Source organism: Ictidomys tridecemlineatus, chromosome 12, assembly GCF_052094955.1.
Source record: "Ictidomys tridecemlineatus isolate mIctTri1 chromosome 12, mIctTri1.hap1, whole genome shotgun sequence".
Taxonomy (NCBI): domain Eukaryota; kingdom Metazoa; phylum Chordata; class Mammalia; order Rodentia; family Sciuridae; genus Ictidomys; species Ictidomys tridecemlineatus.
Window position 1 is genome coordinate 9,848,041 of NC_135488.1, and position 27,250 is coordinate 9,875,290.

Here is a 27,250-nt window from a genome sequence, read left to right on the forward strand (position 1 = left end):
CAGAAGTGCAGACGGACAGATGAAGGCATCTGCTGTGGACAGATGAAGGCAGAGATATGTCCAGGGTGCAGGCTGCAGTGCCTAGAACTTGGTATTCTCAATGAGTGAGGTTGGAGCAGAGGAGCTGGCAGTGACTTGTCACATGTGTAGGAGGGGGTGTGTTCCTGGTAGCAGGGAAGAGAACCTCCTTAGCATGACTAGGTGTGGAAATTTGGGGTCGGATCACCTGGGGGGTCATGCCACAGCTTTGGAATATCAGCCTTTGCATGTAAGTAAATACAGAACTATAGGGGTTCTTGGCAGAATTTCTATGGATGTGCAGTAGACACGCTAATGCTGCAGGTGTCCAGCTGCAGAGGAGACATGTTCAGTGACTGCCAGTGCTGAGTCAAGTACATCATTAGAACCAGACCTGCACCGAGCTTCCAGAGCCCAGGGCCTCTCCAGGCTATTATGAAGCACTCAAGTGCACACTCTTGTATCTGAGTCTGTTTTGTGTAGTGGCAGTCAGGACCAAAATTTTCAGTGCATCTGCCTCTTCCACCCACAAAGGCAGCCTGCATCCCAGAGCACACTTGGTGCGCAGATCAATGGCCCATTGCTGTCATCTCAGTGAGATGAGAGTGTGTCTGTGCATAGGTAGTTTGGTCCTTTGACCTGAGTGAAATGTGGCTCCCCAGGGGGAGGGGAGATGGCAGGTACAGGCAGATATTTGTACCAGGATTGTTCTAGTAGCACGTTGCAAGAACCCAGGGGGTATATGGAGGCCACACTCAGGTAGCAGGATAACAAGATTGTGCCCTTGTATATGTAGCTAACTTTTCTCCTGAATGTTTGACCACAGTCTTCTGGGTAGCTCCTCTAAAAGCCATTCTCTGATGACATTTGTCCCACCCTGATCTAGGTGACGTGTCAGGAGAGGGTGACAAGCCTCATCCGCAGGGCCTTGGACCAAAATTTGTTGCAGCATGAGGATGTGGACAACTTTGAGCTGCTGAGAATGATGTCTCTGCATGAGAGTAAGTCAGACAATCAGACAGTGGGGAGACATGATCCACAGTGGGCTCAGGATAACTCACAGCCAAGAGAAAGTGGGCCTTGGCCCTAAAACAGCCAGAGTGTGGTGGGCCTGGTGCAGGAAACCAAGTGCAGTGATGGGCGTGTCCAATGTGGAGGTGTTCAGTGCGGCCCCAGGGGGCTGCTGGACCTCCCTAAACGTGTTCTCCCCTGGACCTGGTCTGGCAATGCAAAGCTAATATCGATGAGGGCAAGGCAGAGAGAGAGGCTCAATCCATCATCAGTTTGGTTTATGGCTCACTGATAAGGATGCCTTCAAATGAAGAGGAGCAGAGCTTGGGTCCTGATTGGATCAGCATTGCTATGGACGGAAGCCGCACAGGTCCCAATCCATGGCCAGGATATGAGAAGTCCTGCCTACACAAGAATGTCAGGATTGCAGCAGCTGGGAACAGGGCTCAGTGAAGAGGAAGTCAAGGCCAGGGGACAGCCTGTTTGGGTTCTTTTTGGAACAATTCCAAGTCCTCTGTGCCTGGGTGCCCATCTCCTGGAGATATCAGAATGGCCAGGTTATTATTCCTTCCAGCAACAAAGAAGGGCATCTGAAGAACAGAGGCCACAATGCTGAGCTGTCCACAATGCCAGTGCTCTTTCCTTTCTTGTGAGCCCGACACTCCTAGCCTCCACCATCCCAGCCTGTCCACAGTAGAACCCACCATCTGTCGGGCACGTAAGTGAGTTTTCCCATTTTCACACACCGCCTCATTTGAGTTGGCTCTGTCTCACACATGAGGAAGACTGAGGTGCAAGGAGCTGGGCAAGGGGCAGTGTCTGCGAATCTCAGGGACTTGGGAGGCAGTGCAGGGGGATGGGGATTTCCAAACAGCCTCAGAAACTTCGGGAGACCCTTTACCCAAGTCAAAAAGCCTGGGAATGGTCTCAGTGCTTAAGTGCCTCTGGTTTTATCCCTAGTAAAAAAATAAGCCAGTCAAAAGGAATTACCAAACCGAGAATCTACAAAGGTGATTTTAGAAACAGACTTTCAACCCAAGCATCAGTTGAGAGCAGGCTCCAGACCAGGGAAGGTTTGTGTGTAACAGACGTCAAAAGGGAGGACTCCGGGGGGCCTGGAACCCACTAGGTGTGATGGCATCTATGCCTTATGGCAGGAGGGTGGCAGTGATGCTGGCCCTCTCCTAGATTTTGGAAACCTTGTTTTCATTGGGGAAGCTTTATGGAGGTGGAATCTATTTTAGCAATCCTGGTCCAGATGAGGTGCTGACTACCACAGGTAGAAGCCTATCCAGAATGTGGTGTGTGTTATTCAGTCTTTCCTGACTGTGACAATGACAAAGAAAGGAAGTCACTTGTCTTTGGTCTTGGTTTCACTCCTGGCCATTGATTGAGAACTGATTTCATCTTGGACTACTGAACAGAGGCTGCATCTGGGCAGAAGAGTGTGGTAGATTTGAACTCCTCAGGACGCCCCACCATTGCCAGAGAAAGAAGGAGGAGGAGGAGGAGGAGAAAGAGACACTCCTGAGTGGGGAGAGGATCACACGATAAAGAGCAGGAGGCAGAAGAAGAAAAAGAAGGAGGTGAACAGAAGGAAGGGTGGAGGGAGATACACAAGAAGAAGAACAAGAAGGAATCATGTAAAAACAGGAAAAAGACCCAGAAAGAACTACAAGAAGATGCAGGACAGAAAGAAGAGCCAGAAGTAGAACAAGAACCAGAATAAAAGTACCAAGCAGACAGCTCCTGATGAGAAACAAGGGGAAGGAGAGCGATCCTAGAAAACAATAGAGTTCTCCAGGGCACCACCCTGCTGAAGTCCTCCCATGTCCATGCCCAACACACCTCTGATGGATACCACCTCCCCTCCGCGTATTCATCCATGAGTGGATTCATCCAGGGCAAGGGGATGAATTCGCCCACCATCCAACGCTTCCCTGAATGCCCATGTGTGAGCATGGCTGCCCTGGGGAGAAAGGCCTAAGCACAGGAGCCTTTGCCAATCCTGATGCAGATCCTAGCAGTGTCCCTTTGGCAGATCCAACCTGCACTGAGAAGTTCTGGGCCCAAGGTGCTGTTTCCATTGCCAGGTGCTCTTTTGGTTTAGAATCCTGTACATCATCTTCTCCAGGGAAGAATCACTAAGGAAGTCTTTGGTGGCACTGTAGCTGGATAGGAGGGCTCTCAATTCTGGTGCAGGCTCGCCCTGGCGGAGACTCTCAGGGGTTGTGGGTGTTTTGTGGTATAATCCTTGAGTGCCACCTAACAATTCTCTCCACTTTGCTCTGCAGAAATCAAGGTCCCTGACAACTCACTGATGTATCTGTCCATGAATCCACAAATAAAATATTATTTCATCGTGAGGAAATGCCGCGAGGTCAAGGGAAAGGAGGTAAACACCTACCTTATTCAAGCTGTACTTGTGCTGCCATTCCACTCCCACCTGGGGAAATAAGAAGCCCGAGCACCTGGACATATGTGCTAGAAGCCCATAGAGCCAACTGACAGGCTGGGGTGGCTTTCTGTTTCTGGGTTTGCTGATGTTCCATCCCCCACAGTTCTCAGAATCAACCTGCAAGTCCTCCAGGCCGCTTTCCCACAAGCAGGTGGGAGACACCTGCTTAATTCGTGTCCACTTAGAAACACAAAGTCCAAAGATGGCCAAGACTGTTTTGGTAAGCCTGGGAGCAGGGGTGTCCCCTGGTGCTTACACCTGGGTGGGGAGCAGACACTGGTCCAATACCATGAACTACTCATGCCCTCTTGAATTTGGAGCTTCTGGATGATCAGGAGGATAGATGGGAATCAACAAGGAAGAGGTCAGTGTGAAGGGCTGGAGCTGAGATGAGGGAGAGCAGCAGCTTGTCCACCGCCATGTCTGAGGGAGTCTGTGTGTCAGGTGGCAGCATGCAGTCCAGAAGGGCAGAGGCAGGTATGGGTGACAGATGAGAACAGGCCAGGACCTAGGTTGCAGGTTCCCCTGTATGGGATGCTGGCCTCTATGGAGCAGGACACCAGTATGAGGTTCTGCATGTTCCTTGAACAAGGAGCTGAGAGGGTCTCTCTGCAGAGTCAGTATGGATGTGGAGCAAGCACACTAAATGTCCAGGTAACCCAATGACCACCCTTGCCGGATGAGGTGCCCTCGTACACCCCAGCCAGCACTGAGCCTCTGGAGGCCAGGAGCTCTCATGGCTATCTTTCGTCACTCCTGTGTGTGGTCATGTTCCTGGGTCTGATTTGGGCCCTGGCAATCCAGACCAAAGCCTCTCGGTTTTGTGCCTAGGCCATTCCCAATGCCGCCTGCATCCTCGGGCAGACCTAGGATCTTGGAGGCTATTGTCCCATTCCTCCCAACTTGTGGGATGAGATTGCATCTGTATGCAGGTAGTGGGGTCCTTTCACTTGGAGAGAAGTGCAGCTCCACAAAGAGCAATGGCAGGTCCAGGAAGTCCTATGTACAAGGATTGGGCTAGTAGCCTATGTGAAGAGCCCACGCGATGAGCAGGAGGTCAGCCTCAGGTAGTAGGGTCATGGATGTTGCCCTTGTATTTAGAGTGGAGGTGCCTCCAGAATGCCCCTGCCCACTGTCCTTGAGTAGTCACTTCAAGGCCCATTTCCTGAAGGCCTGTCTCCCATGCTGCTCCAGGTGACCTGCCACGATCGGGCTCCTGTCGTCATCCGCAGGGCCCTCGAGCTACACTTGCTTACTCAGGAGAAGCCGGAGGAATATGAGCTGGGCCAAATCATGTCTCACCGTCAGAGTAAGTGGGACAATCAGATGACAGAGAGCAAGGGTCAGGATGTGGACTCAGGTCAACTCTTAGCACCAAAGAGTAGTCTCTGACCCCCAAGAACACTCCAACAGGGTGTGTTGGGCTCGTGCACAAAGCCAACTGCACTTCTGCTGGTGTAAGCTCTCCAGGTGTTTTGGTATACCCCAGTGGCTAGTGCGGCTCCCCCACCAGGTGCCCTGCCCAGGACATGAAGACGCATGCAAAGCTGACATCATTGAGGAGTGAGGAGGAAAGCCTCTTTCCAGGAGCAGTATGGTTCTGTGGTCTGAGATAGGAGTGGTTTCAGAGGAACATGGGCATGCATGGGCTAAAGATGGAACTGGCATTTTGTGGACTGAAGCAGTAGGATTGAAAGCCTTCTGTGTGACAAGAAAACCACTGCCTGGGCAGAGCATTGCCAAGATTCTAGCAAGCAGTAACAGGATGAAATTGGGAAGAAAACACAGCCTGGGGGACAGCTTGAATCATCTGTTTTTGCATAAATTCCATGGTCTTCCGCACCTGAGTCCACTAGCCAAGGAGTGATCCCAATAGCCAGGTTATGATCCCTAACTAGAGTCAGATGAGGGCTTCCTGAGCACGTAGCCACAGAGCTCATCTGATAATAATGTCAGCGCTTTTTCATTGGTTGGTTGGTTGGCTTTTGTGAGCCAAACACCTCAGCAGCCATTATCCCAGCCTATGGACGCTGAAGACCACCATCCCAATGAGTTCTAGGATCACTTGTCTCCTATCTTAACCTTCTGTTAGGTTAGTAGAGTCTATGGAAGAGGAAGTCTGTCTGGGGCCTTGGTAGCCTAAGAAATTCATAGCAGAGATCCCCACATCCAACCCAGAAGGGATGGAGAACAGGCTCTAGGTTAGAGGAGGGCGACAGGAAAGAGGTGTTCAGAGGAAGGAGAAGCTGGCTGTTGTATTCCCCCACTCGGGGTCATGGCACCACTGGGCCATACACCATGTCGGAGGGAAGCAGTCCCTTTGCTGGTCTTTGGAATCATTGTTCTCAGGAGGGCAGCATTTGGAATGTGGCCTCCATTCTCAGAAGCCTGGTTCACATGGAAGCAGGCTCCACCAACGCAGAAGCGTGGCTCTAATGTGGTATCCGTGCTGGTCAGCCTGTCCTCACTGTGGCCATACTTGAGAATCCTAGGCCTTTTCTCTGGGTTTCACAACTTTCTCTTTGGTTGTGCACTGAGGCTGTCCATAAAGCTCTAGTGTGTGGCAGTGGACAGCTCCTCAGCCCTTGCCACAAAGGCATAGACTGGGAGAGAGAGAACAAGGCTGGGAGAGAGGGAGAGAGAGAAAGACGGAGAGGAGAAGGAGGACCTCTACTTGGAGAATGAGGATTCAGTGGAGCCAACAGGGACAAGGTACTGTTGCCCAGGGCGCACTCCTGTTTAGGTCTTCCTCCAAGCATGCTCAACCTTTCTTCCAGTCCCTCCCACCTCCCAGTAGTGTATTCATCTTGAATGAGAATTTCATGTTGACATCAGAGCACTCACCATCCAATGCTTCCTTCCAAACCCACCTGTGAAGATGGCTCATGTGGGGTCTGAATCTTCGGCACTTTTGTGGGAGATTTCAGATGCAAACCCTAGTGGTGTGCTTTGGCAGACGCAAGAGGACCTGGGATGTTTTGGAGTCCAAAGCCTTTGGTAGGAACAGACATTAGGTCTGTTGAAGTGCTCTGCCTAGTTCTTCCTCAGGGAGGACTGTGGAGGCTGTCTTGTTGGTATTGGTGCTGAATTGGAGAGCTCTCAGGTGTGTGGCTCAGTTAGTTTCTGGCACAGGCTCTCAGATGTTGGGGTGTCCCAGGGAGCACCTCCCGAGCCACCTTATTTTGTACACCCCTCTCTCCCCAGAGCTGAGGATTCCAGCGCAGGCCAACGTATTTTACGCAAAGAACCCTCACACAAAACCCAACTTCGTGCTGAGGAAAAGGAGCCTCTCCCAAAAGAATGATGAGTGGATCCAGCCTCAACCTCCCTCTCGTCCTGCAAAGAAGGCTCCAGCCCTCCTGAGGATGCTTGCAAAACCATTCTGCTGCTGTGTGCCTGGGCGGGGCTGAGGCAGCCCTGGAATATTTACATTGATTACTATTGGCTTCAAAGTTTGAATCTATAGTTTGCCATTGTCCTTGACCTTGTTTAGTAACACAGTTGTTACTCTATCCTGTATTTGTTGTTTCCATTAATATATTATTATTTTAAAATATATATGTTTTTGTTACCTGATCTACTGTGATGATTTGTTACCTGATCTACTGGTGATGGTTTTTGATCAAAATTGTGCATTTGATGACAATGAATGCCGTGCATTTAGGAACCTGTAGACTCTAGACAATGAATGAATGTCTACTGTTGCATGGACTGGTCTGCAGAGTCCTGTAGCATTTGAGCTTGTGTGAGGGCTTCATAGGGCTTGCAAAAAGTCCAGGTCAGATGGTCCTGCATGAAGCTTAGCTCCTAGTGGTCTCCTCCACAGCATAAGGGCCAAGGAGAAACCCACTTCCACACAGAAGATGGGAAGCTACCTTATGAAGGTGATCGTAGGTGTGGGACCCTCTTGCTAGGACCCTTTTTCTATTGGGCCAAAACTGTGCTCTGAATGTGATTGCTGAGAAGAGCTTGGAATTTCCTGATTGAAACAGTTCATGCAAGCTGCTTCCACTTGCAGGAACAAAGTGTATTCTCGTTGAGCACTTTGGGGTGTCCCAGGTTGCACTAGAGTGTGTCAGAAGCACTTGTAATGATTGGCATTCACGGTTTCACATTGAAGCCTCTGTGCCATCTGTCAACCACTGATGGCTGCAAGTGGGTATCCTGCCTTTCAATGAGTTTTCTGAAAAAGTAGGGGTTTTGAAGAACTGATCTTCTCAGCATTCCCCTTGCCTCCCCAAGTTGGGTGATGTCAATTATACAGGCTTCCTTGGGAGCACACATTTTATAATGAGCTGGAATTGGACTCTGGATGCGATTGCTGAAAATAGCTGGGGAATGGGAGAATGGAAGCTGTTTGCTGCAAGCAGTTTCAATTTGCTTTGTTGATTAACTTTGTTGTAAGTGAGCACATGCTATTTTTTTTCCTGTTGACCTAAAAGAATTCAAAACTGCTTCTTACAGGTGACAGGCATGCTTACACATTGAAGCCTCTGTGCCATTGATAAAAAAAAAAAAAAAAAAAAAAAAAACAGTTCACTCATGTGGGCACCTGCACTTCAAGTGAATGTTGTAAATGAGTGTGACAAATGGATGTCAGTGAGACTTTGGAGAACTGATCTTCTCAGCTGGTCCTCTTTTTCACTGCACGTTGGTGATGCTAGATTCAAGAGATCTCTTTCTGGCACCCTTTGTGTTTCAGGCCTGAACTGTGCTCTGAAAGTTCTTGAGGAGAACAGCTTAGAAGTGCAGAAGTGAAGCTGTTTGTTGAAGCAGCTTCAAGTGGCACAAGCTAACTTGTTCTCAGTGAGCACATGGGGATTTTCCCTGGTTGAAGCAGTGTGAATGAGAATGGCTTCTCAGAGCTGGTAGGCATGTTTGCATTTGGCAAACTTTGCCATCTGTCACCCAGAGTTCCTTGCATGAAACCTACATTTCCAGTGTTTTCAGAAAGGTGTGATGAGTAGGTTTCCATGGAATTTTGTGGAATTGATCTTTTCAGGCAGTCCTCATTGCCTTCTCAAAATTGTTGATCCTGGTGCAAGGGCTCTCTTGTCAGCCAACATTGTATTTTGGGCCTGACCTCGGCTCTGAATGTACTTGCTGTACTTTCCATCTTTCCTCTCTCTGGTCCACTCCTCAGATCCCATTCTTCTTTCAATAGGGCCTCATCCAGAAAGCCTGCCCATGTGCCTCCCACTTGATTTCAACTTCTCCAGTGCACTTATTGTCAAAGCAGGGACTCCCAGGAGAGAGGGCTCTCCATTCTGCACACTGAAATTTCTCAGCAGGGAGGACTCCTCCATGCTTGGATGGCGGGGCTGCAATCACCTGGAAGGTGGAAATAGGAGGCTGGTGGTGTTCCTAGCCAGGATGCTGGTGACTGCAGTGCATTTAATCTATGGCCCTCAAGGAGGTTTATGCTGCAGATTTGTGTACTTCTGCATCTGTATGCACACAGTTCTTCATGTGGGGAAAAAAAGCAATGTTCTCAAAGTTTGCTTTATATTATACTCAACTGGTAATTTACAAACCCCAGTGTCCCATCTTAGCCCAGAGGCATTCCATCAGCCCAGGGCCAGTGGGTGGTCCAGCGGTCAGTACTATGCACAGCTCCCAGGTGGCTCCAGTGTGTAGCTGAATTTGAGAGCCAGTGTACTGTAGGATTTGCCCTTGAGGTTAGAATTCATTGACTTCCTCTTATGTCATTTCACTGGTTCAGGATATTCCTTGTCTCATGGACTATTCTGTGAAATCTTCAAGTTAGCCATCTCTGGTCATTTCTTCCATTTGATGGCACCTGGTTCAACAGCTTGTTGTTGGGTGGGGTCGGTCATGGGCAGTCCTGGGTCACAGAGAGGGACAGGAAGACCCTAATGTGGAATGGTGGTGTAGAGAGTAAGGGTGGGGCCAGAGCCCACACTGTGGTTAGGGTAGGGAAGGGATCTGAAGAAACTACCTTGAAAGCGAGCTCTGGCTGCAGTTAACCAGGAATCAGGGCCTGGAAATGGAAGCCATGACAGGGCTTCTGACTAGAAAGGACACATCTTTCTGGGCTCAGTTGGAGTTCCATCAAGGCAGAGGAAAAGAGAGAGGATGCAGGAGAGGGAAATGGTCTAGATCACAGAGCAGCTCCGTCATCATATCTTAGAGAATGGATTTTTTTCTTCCAGTTGATGGTAAATGCTAATTCATTCACGTGTTACATTCACATCCACCTCATCCATTGGAGAGGCCGCTCAACCACCACAGGCAGTGGTATCTTTGTGGATGTGTGCATTCTAAAAGGAAGTGAGGTTGGCGCCAATCGAGTGTGTGGGCGCTCAGGCATTGGCAAGCTTGCTTTGGAGAGTGAATCCTCTAAATGTTATTGGGCTGTTTTTGAAAGATCGTGTGGTTTGGCTAGACCTAGAATGCTTCCACACAATTTAGCATGGTGTATGTTTTAGAGAGCATGACCACTGAGGGGCAGGTTGCTGGTGTGAAGCCATGAGCATTAACATCTATCAAGTTTCTCACCTGGAGTTGGCTACCTACAACTAGTGACAGTGTTTTGATCCTACTGAGCAATACTGAACAATCTCTGGGCCAGTAATCCATTGCTGAATGACATCACCAACAAAAAGACACTGAGTGAAGGTGAGGACCAGAAGAGCCCGGGAACCACCTGACAGCAGCCCTGAAGTCCTGAGCTCTGGCACATCATATGCCAACTCAACTGGGTATCAACCTCTTCCTGGGCTCATTAGAACTGTGTGCTTCAACTTTCAGAAGCAAATGCAGAATGACAGAATCTTCTCTGAGGACACTTTTCTAAGTCTTGTTTGCAGCACGTGTTCTAAGTCTTATTTGCAGCATGTCTTCACTGGAATGAGTAGTCATTTGGCATTCTGTTGTACTTAAAATTTCATGAGATTCTGTCGCTCCCACCTGACAGATCCCTTTCCAGAACAATCTTGGGGCCCTGCTGCAGGGACACCCAGTGAGGATGCTCGAGGAAACCTTTCTGTCCAGGAACGCGGTGGGGCTGGTGAGGGCTGGGGTCCTAGGGCGAGCTGGCTGCGGCTTTTTACCTGAAGTCCCCCTGTCCCGCCCCTTGATGATCCTCCTGGAGTCGGGCCTCAAGTGACTTCTCCCTTGGCAGCCTTTGAAAGGCACCGAGGAACTGTCTGGGGCCCTGTCCCTGAGGGCGACAGGGCTTTCAGTGTTTTCTGACTTGAGTCTTGGGGAGTTTGTAAGGAGGACTCCAGCCCTCCACGTCTACCCGCAGACATCCAATGGATGCTAAAGGCAGAATTAGAAGGGCAGTATCTCTGCCTCAATATATGGCCCATCCATCCCCTTTGCCTGAGTCACCTTGGATTTGTTACTGGACCCTGCTGGCTGCATCAGTGCCCACCAGCACAAGGAACAGGCAAAAAAAAAAAAAAAAAAAAAAAGAAAAAAAAAGAAAGAAAGAAAGAAAGAAAGAAAGAAAAAGGAAAAAATAAAGAACTTTGATCAAACTGGGGAGAAGCAGCCAGAAGGCTTGGAAGAAGCCCCTGACCCACAGAAGTGGTTACAGTTTATAGAAACAAAACCCAAGTGATCTACATACGTGAATTTCCTTGGCCTGAAGAAAAGCAAAAATGGGAAAAACACAGAAAATGCCTAGGCCTATGGCCTGTGTTCAGGCCTGAGAAAGGGCGGGACCCATCTTAGCTTTTCTGGCTCCTGAGGTGGGCATGGGGTTGCAGCCCGTCTCTATTTTCAGCAGAAGGAAGTTGCTCTTAATTCAGAATCCAGACCCCCGCCCCCATGCAGTCTGTTTCATGTCCCAGGAACAAGGTCTGATTGATGTGCATCTGAGAGCCAAAGCAGGTGACACAGCTCTCCTGACAAGGCCCCACCTGGCCAATCCTGGGAAGATGGACAGACCTCAACTGGTCAGGACCACCTGCTTTGGCAGCTGTGCAAAGCCCAAGCCCTTGCCCTCATTCCCCTCTCTATAAAAGCTCCAAGTCATTGTCACCCCCTGAAGACAGGCTAAGATGTGGGTCCCCTGCCTTTCCCGTGTGGCTGCACTGATAAAAGTTCCTTTCCTGCTGGGCATGGTGGTGCATGCCTGTAATCCCAGAGAGTCTCAGGAGGCTGAGGCAGGAGGATCACTTGAGGTCAACCTTGGTGATTTAGTGAGACCCTCAGCAACGTAGCAAGACCCCTTCTCAAAACAAGAATAAAAAGGATTGGGGTGTGCTCAGTGGTAAGGCACCCGGGTTCAATTCCTAGTCCTTTACCTGGAGCTGAAGCTCTCTGCCTCCTTTTCTTTTGCGGGTTAAAGCTTCCCCTGTGCATTCAGTCTCATTGGACTTGGAGTTACCATTGACCCAACTCAGAAGTTCCCATCTCTGGTATCTCCACCTCCTCTTGGTACTGGGGATTGGACCAGGGGCTCTGCCACTGAGCTACATCCTCAGCCCTTTTAATTCTTTACCTTAAGACAGTGCCTCAATAAGTTGCTAAACCTGGCCTCAAACCCACAATCCTCCTGCCTCAACCTCCGGAGTCACTCTAGCACAGGTGGGTGGCACTGTGCTCGGCCTGTGGTTGCATTTGGATGCAGTCCAAGCTGCTGCAGGTTTGAGGAATGTTCCGTGGGCATCTATATAACAGTACCTGGACGGGGTGCTTTCTGCAGGGGGCGCCAGACCCACTCGCTGTTTTTTTTCTGTGGATGTCTGCCTGGCCTGCAGTGGGTTGGTCACAGGACATTCAGGAGAGATCTAGGGCACTGGGCAGTGCCCTCCATCCAGCAGGTGACCTGGCAGGAAGAGCCCTTGCAGCAGGGAAGTGGGGTGGCACTCTGTAGGTGAAAGCACAGAGCTCTCTGATGACTAGTGACTAACACAATGTGAAGCAGAAACATCCTATGAACTTCATGTTCAAGTACAAAGCTGGCTACGATGACTGGGTGGCATTGCAATCTCCTGAAGGTCCTTCTTGGATTCATACAAAAAAAGAGAGCGAGGGACTAAGGGGCAGGAAGGAAACACAACTTTTTCAAACACTGAGATCTGGAGTCCAACTCCTGCCATGTAGTCAGTGAATGAATGGATAATAATTGTTTTTACGGGACCATGTGACCTGGGGCTGCTCGGCTTCCTGTGGGCCCTCAGCATCCCCATCTATAAAGCACGGGAACAGACCAAGGGTGCTGTCAGCTTTCTGTTGCTGTGACAAAGCATCTGAGAGAATCCCCTTAAAAGGAAACAGGGTTTCTTTTGGCTCATGGCTGCATAGGTCTCAGTCCATGGCACCTTAGCCCTGTTGCTTTGGGCCTGTGGCAGCACAGTAGGACATCCTGGCAGCTGGAGCACATGACAGAGGAGGCTGATCATCTCTGGGTAACTGGGAAGAGGGTGGGTAGGACTGGGCTGGGTCCCAATATCCCCCTCAAGGTCACACCCCTAATGATCTCATTCCTTCCAGGAGGCCCCACCTACTAAAGTTTCCATTATGTCCCAAGGGCCACAGGCTGGTGACCAAGCCTTTAGCACATGGGCAATGGGGACATTTGATATCCAAACCACAATACCAAGTGATCATTAGCTGGGGGCTAACCCCTGGTCTCCGGGCCAACCCCTACCCACAGCCCAGGCCTGGGGAGATTGACTGCATTCTGCAGGACACCCACTGCAGGCAGCTGCCTCAGCCAACATGGAAGTCCTTAGCAGAGGCTCTTTTATTTCATGGGGGGTGGGGGGTGGGGGGTGGTACCGGTGATTGATCTCAGGGATGCTTGACCACTGAACCCCATCCCCCGCCCAATTTTGAATTTGATTTAGGGTCAGGGTCTCACTGATTTGCTTAGTGCCTTGCCATTGCTAAGGCTGATTTTGAAATTTTTGATCCTCCTGCCTCAGCCTCCTGAGGTGCAGGGATTCCAGGAGTGCACCACTGCGTTGGCCAAGGGGCTCCTTTTTCGCAGTGGGGTTTCCTTGCGAGAAAGCTGACCCTGTCCTGGGGTCATTAATGATTTGCCCACACAGCAGTGCTTTGTTACTTTTCCTTTTCTCTGGAGGGCAACTCAATTCATAACTAGTAAACATAGCCCCACATGTTCTCTGATTAAGAATAGTGCAGAGCTGGGGGGCAGTGGTGCATGCCTGTAATCCCAGCAACTCTGGAGGCTGAGGCTGGAGGATGACATGTTTGAAGCCAACCTTAGCCATTTAGTGAGGCTCTGAGCAACTCAGTGAGACTCTGTCTGTAATGAAGTATTTTAAAAAGGGCTGGGGATGTGGCTCAGTGGTAAAGCACCCCTTGGTTCAACCCCTGGTACCAAAAGAGAGAGAGAGAGAGAAGTGAAGAAATAAGGGAAATCAAAACTCAAGCTAAGATCTTAACCCTGCAAACGCAGCTGGTAGAGAAACGTGCTGACTTCAGGGCTATGAGGATTCACCTCACCAAGACTCAGGTAGCAAATGCTCTCCAAACCTGTCACCCTCAGGGCTGGGTGAGCTCCGCGGTAGAGCACTTGCCTAGCATGTGCAAGGCCCTGGGCTCAATGCCCAGTGCGGCAACAAAAAGAATTTCAAAACCCCATGTGATCCTCAGGTCCAGGGAGAGCAGTCAGAGCAGCTGTCTGCCCCTGAGACTGGGCCTGGGAGGACTCACTGGGAGGATGCCAGGGGGCTCATCAAAGGTCCGGGGAATTGCCACCAGTGCGGCCAAAGTCACTCCTAGATGGCAAAATGAAACCTGTGAGCCACGTTTTCTGTGACTCTCAGGAATCCCTTCCACACCTATGTCCTTAAAACAGGGAAGAGTAATAATGTCACTCAGTCCCTTTGTACTGCTGGGACCACAGTGTTCTTTAGAGGAGATCTCATGGCTGCCCTGGGTCACCCCCTGCTTCACATCCCCTTGGTGACCAGTGGTCTCTTCCCACCTGAATGCTGTCCAGACCCGACTCCTGGGGTGCAAGCCTTCCCCTCCACCCTCCACCAGTGCTCACCAGCTGCCCTGGGGCATGGGAGGCTGTGACCCAGGCTTGGGTAGGGCTTCCCCCTTAGCCAGAGCCGTCCTGAGAGCCCCAGGCTGCAGACCCAGCCTGGAAGTGGCTGCCTGGAACAGAGCAGGAGGTTGCTCCCTATGGCCCCTCTGGTCCCTCTCTTCCTCCTGTTGAAGGAGCATGTGAGGAATGGCTTGTCCTTAACCCTGTGCAGAAGCTTCCAAAGAAACCGCTTCAAAGCCCTGGAGCAGGGGAGGGGGTTTGGAGATGGAGCCATCTTAGAAGAAATGGCAGAACTTCAGAGATGAACAAGAGAGCAGGAGTTCCAAGCCTCTTTCGATGGAGTTTCTAGCAAAACAGGATGTTGCTTGCAGGAGCCAGATGCAAGCCAGGCTCAGATGACCCCATGGAGAACCATCAGGCGACCAATGGCCACTTGAAAACTGTATCGTAAAAGAGCTTCCAGTCCTGAAGCGCAAACTATGCCAGGGGCCTCCAGGCTAAGTGACAGAAGCAGGCACACAATGACACATGGCCTGTGACCTCACTCATGGAGAGTATAATACAGTTGTACCATAGAAGTAGAAAACATTATTGTGACCAATATTTTAATAATGATGATTATTAGGATGGCCTTTCATGTTGGTTGTGATAATTGACAGCTGTCATTTTACAAATAATGTTGATCAAACGCTCCCTCTGGGCCATGCTCTAGGCCAGCCACTCTACCTGCCTTGCCTACCTGATCCTCACAGTGTCCCCAAGAAGCCAACACAACAAGCCAGAAAGCACAATGTCCCTGCTAGCAAGTGCAGGACCTAAGTCTTGAACCCAGACACAGAGACCAACCAAATTAAATGAAATATTTACTGGAATACTGGTAGAAATCTAGGAGAAGAGGCTGTGGCCTAGAAATGGGGAGGGTTGGCTTCAATCCTCAAAACCCAAAGCTGTCAAGATGGTTCAATTGACCATCCACGTTAGAAACTACTCTCCAACGAAATATGCCCCAAACATTGTCAAAACAGAGGGACTGATTGGGAGGAAATGGCAACCCAGTATAACAGGAGGCACGAGGAGAAACACAGATGAGCACTATGCATGGGAGGAGGTCACTGGAACACAGCTGGCAAGAAGATGAACACAGGCTCAAATGATGTGTTTTATTTATTTATTTTTTACCAAAATTAAGGATGTTGATAATATGTGCTGGGAGGGGATAGGAAGATAAGCTTTTTTCATACACTTTGGAGGCACATTTAACATTATCCATGAAACTTAAAAAATGCACGAATGCTATGCTCCCCACAACACAGAAATTCAGGTCTTGGGACGTGCCCTGGGAAGCTCCCAGAAGGAAGTTCATTTCAATGCCGTGTTAAATTATAAGACATGTACAATGCAATGGCCATTGGCAGGAAGTCTGTGGCCACAGTGAATAAGGAGGCACGTGCTGTCTGCAAGTTCTTAGGACCTGTGGGTGGAAAGAAGACCCTGGACCACATGTTTCAGCTGTGGGACACAGACACAGCCCTGAACATAGGCTGGTCCAGCGGCACTGTGCATCTCTCCAGATCCACACAGTGTGGAAACCGCAGCCATCACTTGGCTTTAGGGACAGTAGCTGAGGTGATTTTCTTTTCTGAGAGATAAGGGACCACGGGTGACTCCCTAATAGACAGATGACCAGAGTCACCTCTGGGGAGAGTCTGGGCCAGGAAGTGATGGGAGAAGAGGAATTCGATCATCTGTTTCCATTTTTCTGTGATTTGGTTCAAGTGGTAAAGCGGTGCTATTTATTAATTAATGGATCAAATAGGTTCATCATTGTTTTAGAGTACAATTAGGTGCCTTCAAACTTTAGGCTACATGGGCACATTTGAGAACGGTTCCAGCCATTCTCTCATCCTTTGGGTCATTCCCCTCCTATGTCCTGTGAGACATTGTCTATGTGAGGCTTTAAGAAGAAGAAGAAGAGAATATTCTGTAAAGAAAACCTTATGATCTGTGCATTATAAAATTGAATGGGTTCATTCAGAAATCAGAAGTTCTATTGAAAGCTATTTGCATGAGGCAAATAAAACTTATTTTTAGGCATCCTGGTGAAGACAAGGTTTTATCTTTATGTCTCATGTCTGTGTTTTTCTTTTTATTTGTTAGAATGAAATTCATAGGTTGGCAGACCATTCTATCAGATGTGTACCTAGATGACATTTCAATTACCCACTTTTACATGGTAGACATTTTGTCCATGAACACTGCCTGTCTGCAACTTTTTTTAAAACAGGACTGGGCTCAGGAGCCCAAATACCAATGTTAGCTGGAACATGTTCTCCAGTTTGGCCTATCTGTCAGTATTCCCTGAGGTCACCTGTTCCATGAGCTTCGTTACTCCTGCTCCCTCACCAGCTTTCATAGAAACCACATGCTGTCTATGAGTCAGAGACACCAATCTCACAACATAGCATTCTTTGAGTATCCAAAGTCCCACTTTTCACTTCGCCATGCCTGACATTGTCGGTAATATTTATCGGCAAATGTGAGATTTGCAAAGATCCAATTCTATGTGCTCCTTTCTCAAAGAGCCTTAGGCAGGGCTATAGCATACATAAATATGAAGTAAAGGCCTAGTTTTTAAAATGTCATCCATCGAATAGTTGACACATGTCTGAGATATTTTTTATTTTGGAGGAGGTATTATTTAATAGGGAATTCCAACAGCTACATGATAGTGAAATGAGAAGTCTTGCATCCATTTTATTCTTTGTGATGATTTTGATGAGTAAGGATAAGATACTTCCTTGTTCCAATGAAGATGTTGCCCACTTCTGTGAATGGATGCACCGTGTCACCCACTACTTGCATATCTGCATGTTGTGCTTGACATTAACATCGTACTTGGCAGGTGGCAGAAAGTCAATACTGAAGTTAAGCTCTGGTGTTCTAGCAGCTGTGCTGCAGATCCTTGGTGTGCCACCTTCTGCAATCCATGCTGCTCTGTTCATGTTCCTATTGACTCCCTGGTGATGAGCATCATGGTCTCCTGGTCTTGAGAATGGCCAAGCATTTCTCTGTGAATGTGGAAGGTGGGCATGTGGAAGGCTTCAGGGAGGAGGGATCATTGATCATGTACTCTAATCCATGTGCCTGTTTAATGGCCTGTTTTTCTTCTTGGGTTTTAAGGGAGACACTGCCCTCAAACACTTCTGTGCAGCTGGGAATGCAGGCTTCTGCTTCACCTTGAAGGAAGCATTCCTGAATCCTTTCCAGAAGACATGAGAAGAGAGAGTGAGCCTCTGGTAACATGCAGGTTCCTTGCATTGCCCATGGGCTAGAGGAGAGAAGAGTTGCTTCATGAGATTTGATCCCCTTTATCCTGAAAAGTTCCACACGGAGGTGAGTCCCCAGCATGTTTAGACATCATTTCAGACATCTTTGTTGATGGAAATGAATCACACCCCCTGATGATGTGGAAGAGATAAAGAAGGGTTTGCTATGAATTTTCTATTTCATTTCTCAGGGCCTGAGTCAAGCCAGCCATTGTGCTGTCAGCGCATGAGCTGCTGGTCAAATGTGAGGAAGTGGTCTTGCTTTATGAAAACACCACCCTGAGTCAGTGAGCCAGAGGCAGCCTGGAGTCCCTGTTTTTCTGTAAAGGCAGATTGCTGTGGATGGCCTCTGGCCTCGTCATGCAGCCCTGCTCAGAGTAGGGGATTGAGGGTCCAGGTAGATCCCAGTTCCTTTTGACCTTTATTGCCATTGGGCCGCCCCAGGGTCCTTGGACTCTACCTGGTCTTCTGGCCTGGGTCAGGGGATGTGAGGTTTGGAATCCCCCTCTGTGGCAGGATCCCAGGCCCCCCAGCCACTTGAGGGCAGCACATCCTTCCCTAATTGTGTTAGAGGGGGAGGATATTCCCGCCCATCCTCATCCATGCTCATCCCACATTTTGTAGCTTGACACCTGAGGACCTTTATTCATTGACTTACGCTAAGATAAGTCAATCAGCAGTCTCCCAAGGATTTACATTGTGGTAATTGACACCAAACATCCGTTTTGTAATTCAACCATTTTGGAGGACACAGTTGAGTGGCATTAAGCATGTTCATGTTGGTGTATAGGCGTCACCACCATGCATCTCCAGAACTCACGTGGACATACTCTTGCCATCAATGCGGAATTCTAGTGCCCTTGAGGCCCAGGAAAAGAACATTGTACTTTATCTTTTTATGAACCTGATAATTGAGAATCTGAGATAAGTGAAATCCTACAAAATTTGCCTTTCTCTGGACACGATCATTTTCAAGGGATGCAGTTCACCCCCACTCGTGGGCATATCAGGTCCACTGCTAACTCTGCGGGTGTTTCAATTGCACTCTCAGTGACAGTGGTGACTGTGTGCACATGAGCTGTGTGTCCAGCTCAGATCCCAGGATCTAGGGTCTTTGGTTCCACGCAGCCTATAGGTTGCCTTTTCCTCCAGGTGTCTGCAGGCCAGTGGCACAAAGGCCCTGGGCCTGGTGGTTTCTTTAGGTGAGTGCAATACGTGTCCACAGTGTCGTGGGACATGATGGACTATAAATAGAAGCAATGCCTGGATACTCCTGGGATCTCAGTAGGCTCAGCCTGTGTGCTGAGAATTGTTGTGACCTCCTAATTAATGGTCCCCCAGAATCCCAGAGAAAAGGGCAAGTCCAGAGCAGTGGAACCTCACTGTCTCTGAGAGAACTTTTGGGGTGGGGGGCCGGGATACATTGATGTGAGGACTCTGATGCAGAGTCACGTTTTTCGAATCCAGGTAGAGGTGCTCAGGAACAGCCTGGGCTGGCATGTGGGTTCCCCACCTCCACACCTGTGGAACATCTTGGGGCTCTGATTAGCACAGCAGCCTGACCACGTGAGGGCATCTGCTGTCTCTGCGTACAGTGAGCTGGGTTTTCTTCACTTCTCTCAACAATTCCACATAACACCAGCTCTGAACCCAGAGTCCTGGGCACTTAGTTGAGGCTCCATCAGCTCCCACCTCTCTCTACCTGACAGAGCCCTCCTGGCTCCCTCTGCACTCATTACATTGAAGATGAAACCCTGGAGGGTGGGACTTCCCGTCATCCAGAAGTTCCCAAACACATTCCACTGTTCCTGGAACTCAAATTGTTGGGGGGGGGGCACAAGCACCCTGGCATCCATGTGTGGGAACCATGGTAGTATAATCAAGAAACAGGAAGGAGAGGGGTTGGACTGATCAGTACAGATGGCAGGGCCTAGTACAGAGTGGAATGGAGAGTTCTCACCCGGGGTGATTGTTGTGATGTGCACAAATGCTCTGCTGGTGCTGGGGTGCCCGCATGGTTTCTGGGGTCTTGAAAGGCTACAGATGCCCACAGAGTGTTCTCAGATGCACAGTGGGAGGCCCGTTGCAATATGTACATGTGGAAGAAGTAGGAGACCCCCTTAGTGTGGAGGTGCCATCTAGAAGGCAGCCTCACTTCTCTGAAAAAGTTGATTGGAAAAAAAGGGTCCGTACCTGTGCCCAAAGGGCCATATATGCCCCTGGAAGTTGGTGGTGGAAATAGTTCTCCATCCATTAATCACTCCCTCACTCACTAATGTCCTTGTGTCCTTGAGAAAGGCTCTCCCTTTCCTGGTTTTCCTGAATAGAAATCCTCTTGCCTCTTGGGTGAATAGGGTTATGGGTTGTGCAGAGGGTGGTGGTTTACTGAGCATCTTAGAGACTGTCCTTTATGGAGCCTAATGATCCCAACTGGGGAATGAGGCCAGGGTCCTAACTGTGGTTAGTGTGAGGACACCATGGGTTCAGAGAGGGAAAGAAGAACAAGGGAAACTCAGATGTCCCTTCATGGCCCCTGGAGTTAGAGGACTTACCCCTTTGCACCTGGGATCAGGAGACCTCATTTCCTCGAGGACACGCACACTCAGACGTTAATCTTGAGTGTGGGTTCCTTTCTTGGGTCCAGGGCTGTTGTTAGCCACCAGGAATGACAGTGCTCTCCATGCTGAGTGGAGCCAGTTTTTGCCAGGAAAGAGCCCGTGGTCACGCCTTGTGCGAAGCATCCCACGCCAGGGGCTCCCATCCCTACATTCCTGTCCTGAAAGGAAACCACTCAGAGGCAAGGTGGGTCCAACCACCTCCCATGTGTTCACTCATCACTGTGTTCCAGCAGTCACCCCAGTTAACAGTCCTGATGGGATTGGATGTGGCTCAGAATGTCACCTTCATGAGCTCTACCCTGCCACAGCTGTAGTTCTGCAGTGGGAGAAACTCAAAACTTCAAAACACATGCACATGAAAGAAAAGAGCAAGAGCCAGAGCCCAAACAGGGCCACATGTGGCAAGGACAGCTGGAGTGCCTAGGTTGGGACTCAGAATGATGTCAGTGGGGTGGCATTGCTGCTGACACCAGCATGATAACAGAGAGCCAGCCCTGCTCATTTTGCGGAGCAGTGTGTTGGGGAAGGCAGAAGAAATTGAGAGGCAGGATTGAGTTTGGCCCTAGGAGGAGGTTGGGTAAAAGGCCAGTGTGAGTTGGAGGGCCTGGGCAGATAGAGAGAGGCCAGGGCACACCCCAAAGCCTGGAGACTGCACTTGATGTCCAGGGTTGTGAAACACCACCTCCCCTCTTACTCACAACTGAGAGCAAGGGGCATTGATGAGTTCAGTTTGTGTGCGGCTGCATCCAAGGTGGCTCGGCTAGGCACCTCTGTTTCCTTGACTCAAGAGGCTGGGAGTCCAGGCTCCACTGAGGCTCGGCTGGGAGGATCGGACTCTGAGTTTATGCCTGTGTTCCTGGTAGGATCCATGTTGGCTGAGCCTCAGTGTTTTTGCAATGAGAGGATGGGTGACTGTCATGTCTTTATCACAGGACACACTTGCTAAATGGATTTGTTTGCTCTGGGGAGGAAAGAGAGAGAGGGGAGTGGTGCTGGAGACAGGGATGCAGACAGGGGTCATGGACTTGGCATAACTCAGTCTTGGAGGTGATATCCCATCACCTGTACCCACTTCAATTCCCATGAATCCAGAGGCTGAGCCCCCTTGAGGTGAGGGGTGAACCGGTTCTGGGCAGCAGGATGCTGTGGTACCTCGGAGTCTCTGTGAGACCCCAACACTAGACACACTTGGCCCTTTTGAAATCTTAGGAGAAGCCTTGGGAAGTTGTATGGCAGAGGGGAGCAGCCTCTGCATCTCAGTCCCCTCCAACTTGCCATGGTGTAGAGAGGAAACTGCAGCCACGATGGGACGGACATTGGCCACGTCCCTGTGTGGGACACAGGCCTGATTGAGTTGGGGTGCATTCTTTGTCTCTGCCCTTCTTGTGATTGTCCCATCTCTACATTTGTGCTTTAGCCACCTGTGAGTCCCATCTCTGATTTCAGAGAGAATAGAGGGTGTTATGGGCCAATAGACACAATAAACCCTAGAGATTAGATGCTACCCTACTTTCCAGAAAAGACTGGGCACACCATGAGTTGCACAATGATGGGACCAGGGTCCAAAACCTGCTGAGAGGGAAGGACTGGTTGTGAATGCATTTTTGAAGGCTCCAAGCTGGAACTCTAGTGGCACCAAGCAGGGCAGATGTTGGTGGGGATGTTTGGGTAGTTGTTGGTGAACACCTGCGCACCTGAGATGTTTAGGCATGGAGGAGAAATCAGCAGCTCATAGGGCTTTTGAAAGTGGTCTTATGTGAAAAGAGGCTCAGGTATGGGCACAGGAAATGACATCATTGCCTTGACAATGGATCAAACAGAACATGGAACCCTGGTATCCAGGCACCCACTTAACTGACCAAGCCATCCGAGCTCATTTGGTTGGAGAAACTGGAGTGAGAAGGATGTTCTCCTGTGGTTGCAAACAATGCCGAGCCTCAGGCTCCCAGGAATCTCAGGGGGGCCAACTAGCCCTTTTGTGGATGCACTGGGTGAGGCTTCATCTTAGACGCCAGAGCCTCTGGCAATTGTCGCAGAGGAGCTCAAGAGTAACAGTGAGTAGCACAGGGCAGGTGAGCCCAGCAGGCCCTCTAGTCTGATCCCTGATGAATGGCCCAGGACTCCTATTCTGACTGTGTGTGTGTGTGTGTGTGTGTGTGTGTGTGTGTGTGTGTGTGTGTTTGTACTGATGGGAACTGTCCCATTGTGCTTTGACTCTAGTGTATTGGCACAAGTCATTTTTCTGTTTGTCACCGTTTCCATTTTAAACCAACATTCTTGGTCCCAACCCAGGGTGAAAATGATGAGAACACGGAGGAGCCCTTCAGGGTACAGAGCCTTGAACTTTACAGGCAGGACCAGCTGAGGAATGAGCTCCTGCCTGTCATTTGTGGGAGGAACCTACATTTCAGCAGCAACATGGGGTTAATCTCCTGGGATTCCATCCCCACCCAGCAGGTGCTGGATCTCTTGTTCCCAAGGTAAGCACCAGACCACCAAGCCCAAGTGTGTAGCCCCCTCATGCCTGGGTCTTGGGGCTGCCATGTACCTCGCAGGGACCCAAAGGTTTGTGATACCTAATGAGATAGAGGACCACACTCATAGTGGAATGTCAGTCCCAAATGGGACGAGTCCTGGAGGTGCCTGCCACAGCCTTGCAAGGGGAGTGAACTCCCCTCTCAGGCAGAGAAACCATCCTGACTCCAGCTGATCCACAGAGGTCCGTGGAGCAGTCCCCACACACTGGGCACCACAGCTCAATGGTGTGCACTGAGCTCATTCCCAGGTGGACTCAGCGAGGCCAGGTGGTCTTTCTAGTGTGATATTGGCTTTGTGAAGAATGTAGATCTGTGCCAGAGGCGTCTCAAAACTCAGGCCTTGGGAAAAGCACTTTTGGGTTAATAAAGACATGTTAATTTCCATAGTGGGACAGAGCATCCTAGCTGGGACATAGCTGGACAGGGGCTTTGGACATGGTGGCTCCCACACCCAGAGATATGTGGGAATCAGCAGTTTGGGCTCATTCACTGATGAACATGGAGAAAGCACCCACTGTGTGAAGATACGTTTCCAGTCACGTTTCATAATTCATTGAAAAATAGGGTGCAAATGACTGCCATTTTGTCCCTTTTCATGGGGGTCAGCCTCAAACCGCAGGTGCCATGAGTACATATCCTACATGTGACTGCATCCCTGACTCCATGGGGAATAACTGCACGTTGTCCTCTTCAGTGACTATGGTGGACCCGTGGACCAACTTCAACATGGAATGGGCTTGGGGTCAAGAGGGTGGGCTCCTGTTTCCAGAATAGGGACCTGCAAGGTGATTTGACTTGGGAAGGCTGAGGAAAGACTGCTCTCCCCAGTGTAGGGTCAGAGGTTTTCTCTGGAGGCCGTGGCGAAGGCAAGGCCAGGGTTTTGCTGACTCCACACCTTCCTCCCCACAGTGCCTCACCTTCCTTCCTGGGGACCTGGGTGAACCTCTACTCCGAGGCTTCCCATCAGCCTCCAGGCTTTCTGAGTCTGCAGCAGCTGCTATCCATGTGGCTCCTGCTGGGAGGCTTGAACCTGGAACACCAAGCACACCACCTCCTGGCCGCAATTGAAGATGGCAAATCAAGCCAGGCAAAGCCTGAGAGCCAGGCGGACTGTGGTGAGTACCTAAGGGTATATGAGGAAAGGTCCGACTCTTGTCCCACTGCAGGGAGTCTGTATGCCTGGTGTTGGGCTGGAAATTAGGACAAGCCTTTGTCCATTCAGGAAGTGACCCCAGTCTGCAAAGAGGTCCTGTGTGGGCTAAGGGCCTGAGTTCTTCCTGGCAGCAGGGGTATTGTCTGTCTGTGGGAAGGTCAGGGCAAGGCAGTCATGTTGGCATCTTTTCTCCTCTAGCTACATGCTCAGTTTCTGTCACGGCTCCTCAGCCAACCCCAGAGCCAGAGCCTTCTCCCAGGGAAGGGGCAGAGCCAGAGTCCAGGACATCAGGGGTCTCTACTCGGTCCTCCCCAAGGCCCCAATATAACAAGCGGATGAGAGGCAGGTGCCTCATTCACGTCTACCTGGAAAAGGAAAGGACAACACAGTATAGGAGCATCCTGGTGAGTCTTCGAGCAGGGGAGTCTCCTGGGAGCCCACAGTGGGGAAGACCGAGTCCACAGCAAACACTTTGGACTAGGCCTGTCTTCTTGAACTGGAGCTTATGGAAGGTCAGGAAGGAGAGCAGAAAGTGAGCAAGAGAGAGGCGGGAGAGCAGCAGCATGCCAGGTCTGGGTGCGAGTGGGCCTGCGTGTTTTGGGGTGTGCAGGTCAGAAGTGCAAGAGTGAGTGCTGGGTTCAGAGGAGGTCAGAGAAATATCGAGGGTACAGGCCATCCTCTACTGACCTTGCTAATGAGGAGGAGTATATTGAACCGTGGAGGTTGAAGCACAGGAGTTGGCAGTCATTTTCTTGTGTGTGGGAGGGGATATGTTGCTGGTTGAAGGGAAGGGAGCCATTGTAGAATGATTAGGGTGGGTAGGTGTGGGTCACAGAGAACTGGGGGCCTTGGAGGGGCCCATTAGTGTCCTAGTTTGCATGTATGTGAATAGAGATTTAGCGGCTCTCTCTGCAGAATTTTCCTGGGTGTGGAGTATCCATCATGAGACTCTGGTGTCCACCTCCAGGGGAGCCATGTTGAACCACTACACCTGCTGGGTCTGAAACTGCTGACACCCCAGCAAACACTGACACTCTCGAGCCCAGCAGCTTCCATGCCTATCATTAAAGAGTCCTAGTGTGTGTTGTGCCCTGGCTGTCAGGACCAAAGCAACTAGGGTTTGTGCCTGGTCCACACAAAAATGCAGCTGCATCCCAGACCAGAGCAGGGATATGGAAGTGCACTGGACCATTCCACCCATCTTGATGGGACTAGAGTGTGTCTGTACAAAGTCTTTTGGTCCTTATTCCCTTGTCCCTGTAGGGCATAGCAGGTTGAAGCAAACTCTTGTACCAAGATTGGACTAGAGGCTCATAGGAAGACCCCCACATGATCACATGAAGGCCTCAGGTAGCAGGGTATCAAGATGGTTCCCTTGTGTTGAGAGCTCACTTGTCTCTGATTGTCCTTGAGCACTGTCCTCTGGGTAGCTACTCCCAAATTCCCTCTCTGATGAGCTTTCTCCATCCCTGCTCAGGTGACCTGCCAGGACAGGGCTCCAGTCATCATCCGCAGGGCCTTAGATGCACACTTGCTCCAGCAGGAGGACCCAGAAAACTACGAGCTTCTGCAAATTCTCTCGAACCATCAGAGTAAGTGGAACCATCAGAGGGTAGGGAGCAGTGAGTCACAGTGGGCTCACGATAACTGGGAGCCAAAACACAGTGTGCATTGACTCAGTGCCCAGGATGAGTATGGTAGGACTTGTGCATAAAACAAAGTGTAATGATGGGGCATCAATCTGCAGGTTCTTCATGTTCCCCAGGGGCTGTGGACCTGCCTATCATGTGTTCTTTCCTTGGCCTGAGGAGGCATTGCAAAGCTATTATCCACAAGGGGCCAAGAAGAGAGGCTTCTTTGTCTTGTGTCAAAGAAGACAGACAACCACAGGGTGCCTACTTTGGCGACCTTTCCTGACCTAGTTGAGTACATGAGAAAAGCAGTTCAATGAAGAATCATTTCTGGTTTCCAATCTTTCTATTCATTGCAAACTGAGTCCACTTAGGACCAGAGGCCATTTCTAGAAAGAAGAGTGTGGTAGAATAGAACCCTTCACAGCTTGTAAACTCTTCTTGGAGAGAGAGAGAGAGAGAGAGAGAGAGAGAGAGAGAGAGAGAGAGAGAGAGAGAGAGAGAGAGAGAGAGAGAGAAGAGAGAAAGAAGAAGAAGAAAGAGGAGGAGGAGGAGGAGGAGGAGGAGGAGGAGGAGGAGGACAAGCATGAGGAGGACGAGGAGAAGGAGGACATGGAGGAGGAGAAGGAGGAGTAGAAAAATGAAAATAAGTTGAAGGAGGAGACCATGAATAAGAAGGTCAAGATGACTTTAAGAAAGAGCATGAGGAGAAGATGAAGAAGAACAAGAACAATAAGGAGAAACACAAGCCGAACAAGAAGTATAACAATAAATTGATTAAAAATGTGAATGAGAATTATACTCATGAGGAGAAAATGCAGAAGTGGGGAACTCAAGAGAAATATATATCTCTGGATGGCACAGCCCTGCTGTGGACATCCTCCACCTACGCTCAACACACCTCCAAACCATACCCCTCCAATTATTGTAGCCCTGTATGAGTGGATGAATCCACTGGCAAGGTGGAGGCACCCACCATCAAGTGCTTTTCCCCAAACCCACCTGTGATCATTGCTGCAGTGTGGAGAAAACCTTGAACACATGAGTCTTAGGGGACCAATCTAGATACAAAGTGTAGCTGTTTGTCTTTGGTGGGTCCAACGTGAACTAAGAGGGTCTAGGGTACAAGGGGCTATTTCCTTGAAAGGTGTTCCTGTAGGGGACCTCCTGTGCATAGAGGGTCCTCAGGGAGGAATCAGTGGGGAGTCTTTGGTGGAACAGTAGCTGGATTCGGGGGCTCTCAGGTCTGTGTGTGAGACCTGAGCTGGCAGAGGCTCTCAGTTGTGGGGGATGTTGGGTAGTGTATTCCTTGAGTGTCACCTACCACGCCTCTGCCCCTGCCTCTCCAGAGCTGAGGATCCCTGCAGATGGAAACGTATATTACGCCCTGGATGGCAGAGTGGATTATGACTTTCTTCTTCGGGAAACAGCTGCCAGCAAGTTGTTTAAAGTCAAGCCAAAGGAGGTAAACAGCCACCTTCTTCAGTCTTTACTCCTGGTGC

The 27,250-nt window shown here is 49.9% G+C and overlaps 2 protein-coding genes across 12 annotated transcripts in view; both read left to right on the forward strand.

Moving 5' to 3' along the window:
- LOC144369006 (uncharacterized) overlaps nt 1–7,063 on the forward strand; it is a 48,997-nt gene extending 41,934 nt beyond the window's left edge. For 4 of the 6 annotated variants that reach the window (XM_078028038.1, XM_078028039.1, XM_078028040.1 and 1 more), the window contains 5 exons: nt 905–1,019; nt 3,324–3,424; nt 3,591–3,707; nt 4,682–4,796; nt 6,692–7,063. In XM_078028038.1, coding sequence (XP_077884164.1) covers nt 905–1,019; nt 3,324–3,424; nt 3,591–3,707; nt 4,682–4,796; nt 6,692–6,897 — 654 coding nt within the window. In that variant the 3' untranslated portion in view covers nt 6,898–7,063. The remainder of the gene's footprint in view (nt 1–904; nt 1,020–3,323; nt 3,425–3,590; nt 3,708–4,681; nt 4,797–6,691) is intronic. The other 2 variants (XM_078028041.1, XM_078028042.1) reach the window with 2 other exon arrangements.
- A 10,115-nt stretch (nt 7,064–17,178) lies between these two features.
- The window catches only part of LOC144369008 (uncharacterized), a 28,438-nt gene continuing 18,366 nt past the window's right edge, over nt 17,179–27,250 (forward strand). For 2 of the 6 annotated variants that reach the window (XM_078028046.1, XM_078028048.1), the window contains exons 1-7: nt 17,546–17,566; nt 17,664–17,876; nt 22,720–22,907; nt 23,874–24,079; nt 24,316–24,521; nt 25,595–25,709; nt 27,098–27,213. In XM_078028046.1, the coding sequence (XP_077884172.1) occupies nt 17,835–17,876; nt 22,720–22,907; nt 23,874–24,079; nt 24,316–24,521; nt 25,595–25,709; nt 27,098–27,213 (873 nt within the window). In that variant the 5' untranslated portion in view covers nt 17,546–17,566; nt 17,664–17,834. Of the gene's footprint in view, nt 17,567–17,663; nt 17,877–22,719; nt 22,908–23,873; nt 24,080–24,315; nt 24,522–25,594; nt 25,710–27,097; nt 27,214–27,250 lie in introns of all 6 variants that reach the window. The other 4 variants (XM_078028043.1, XM_078028045.1, XM_078028044.1 and 1 more) reach the window with 4 other exon arrangements.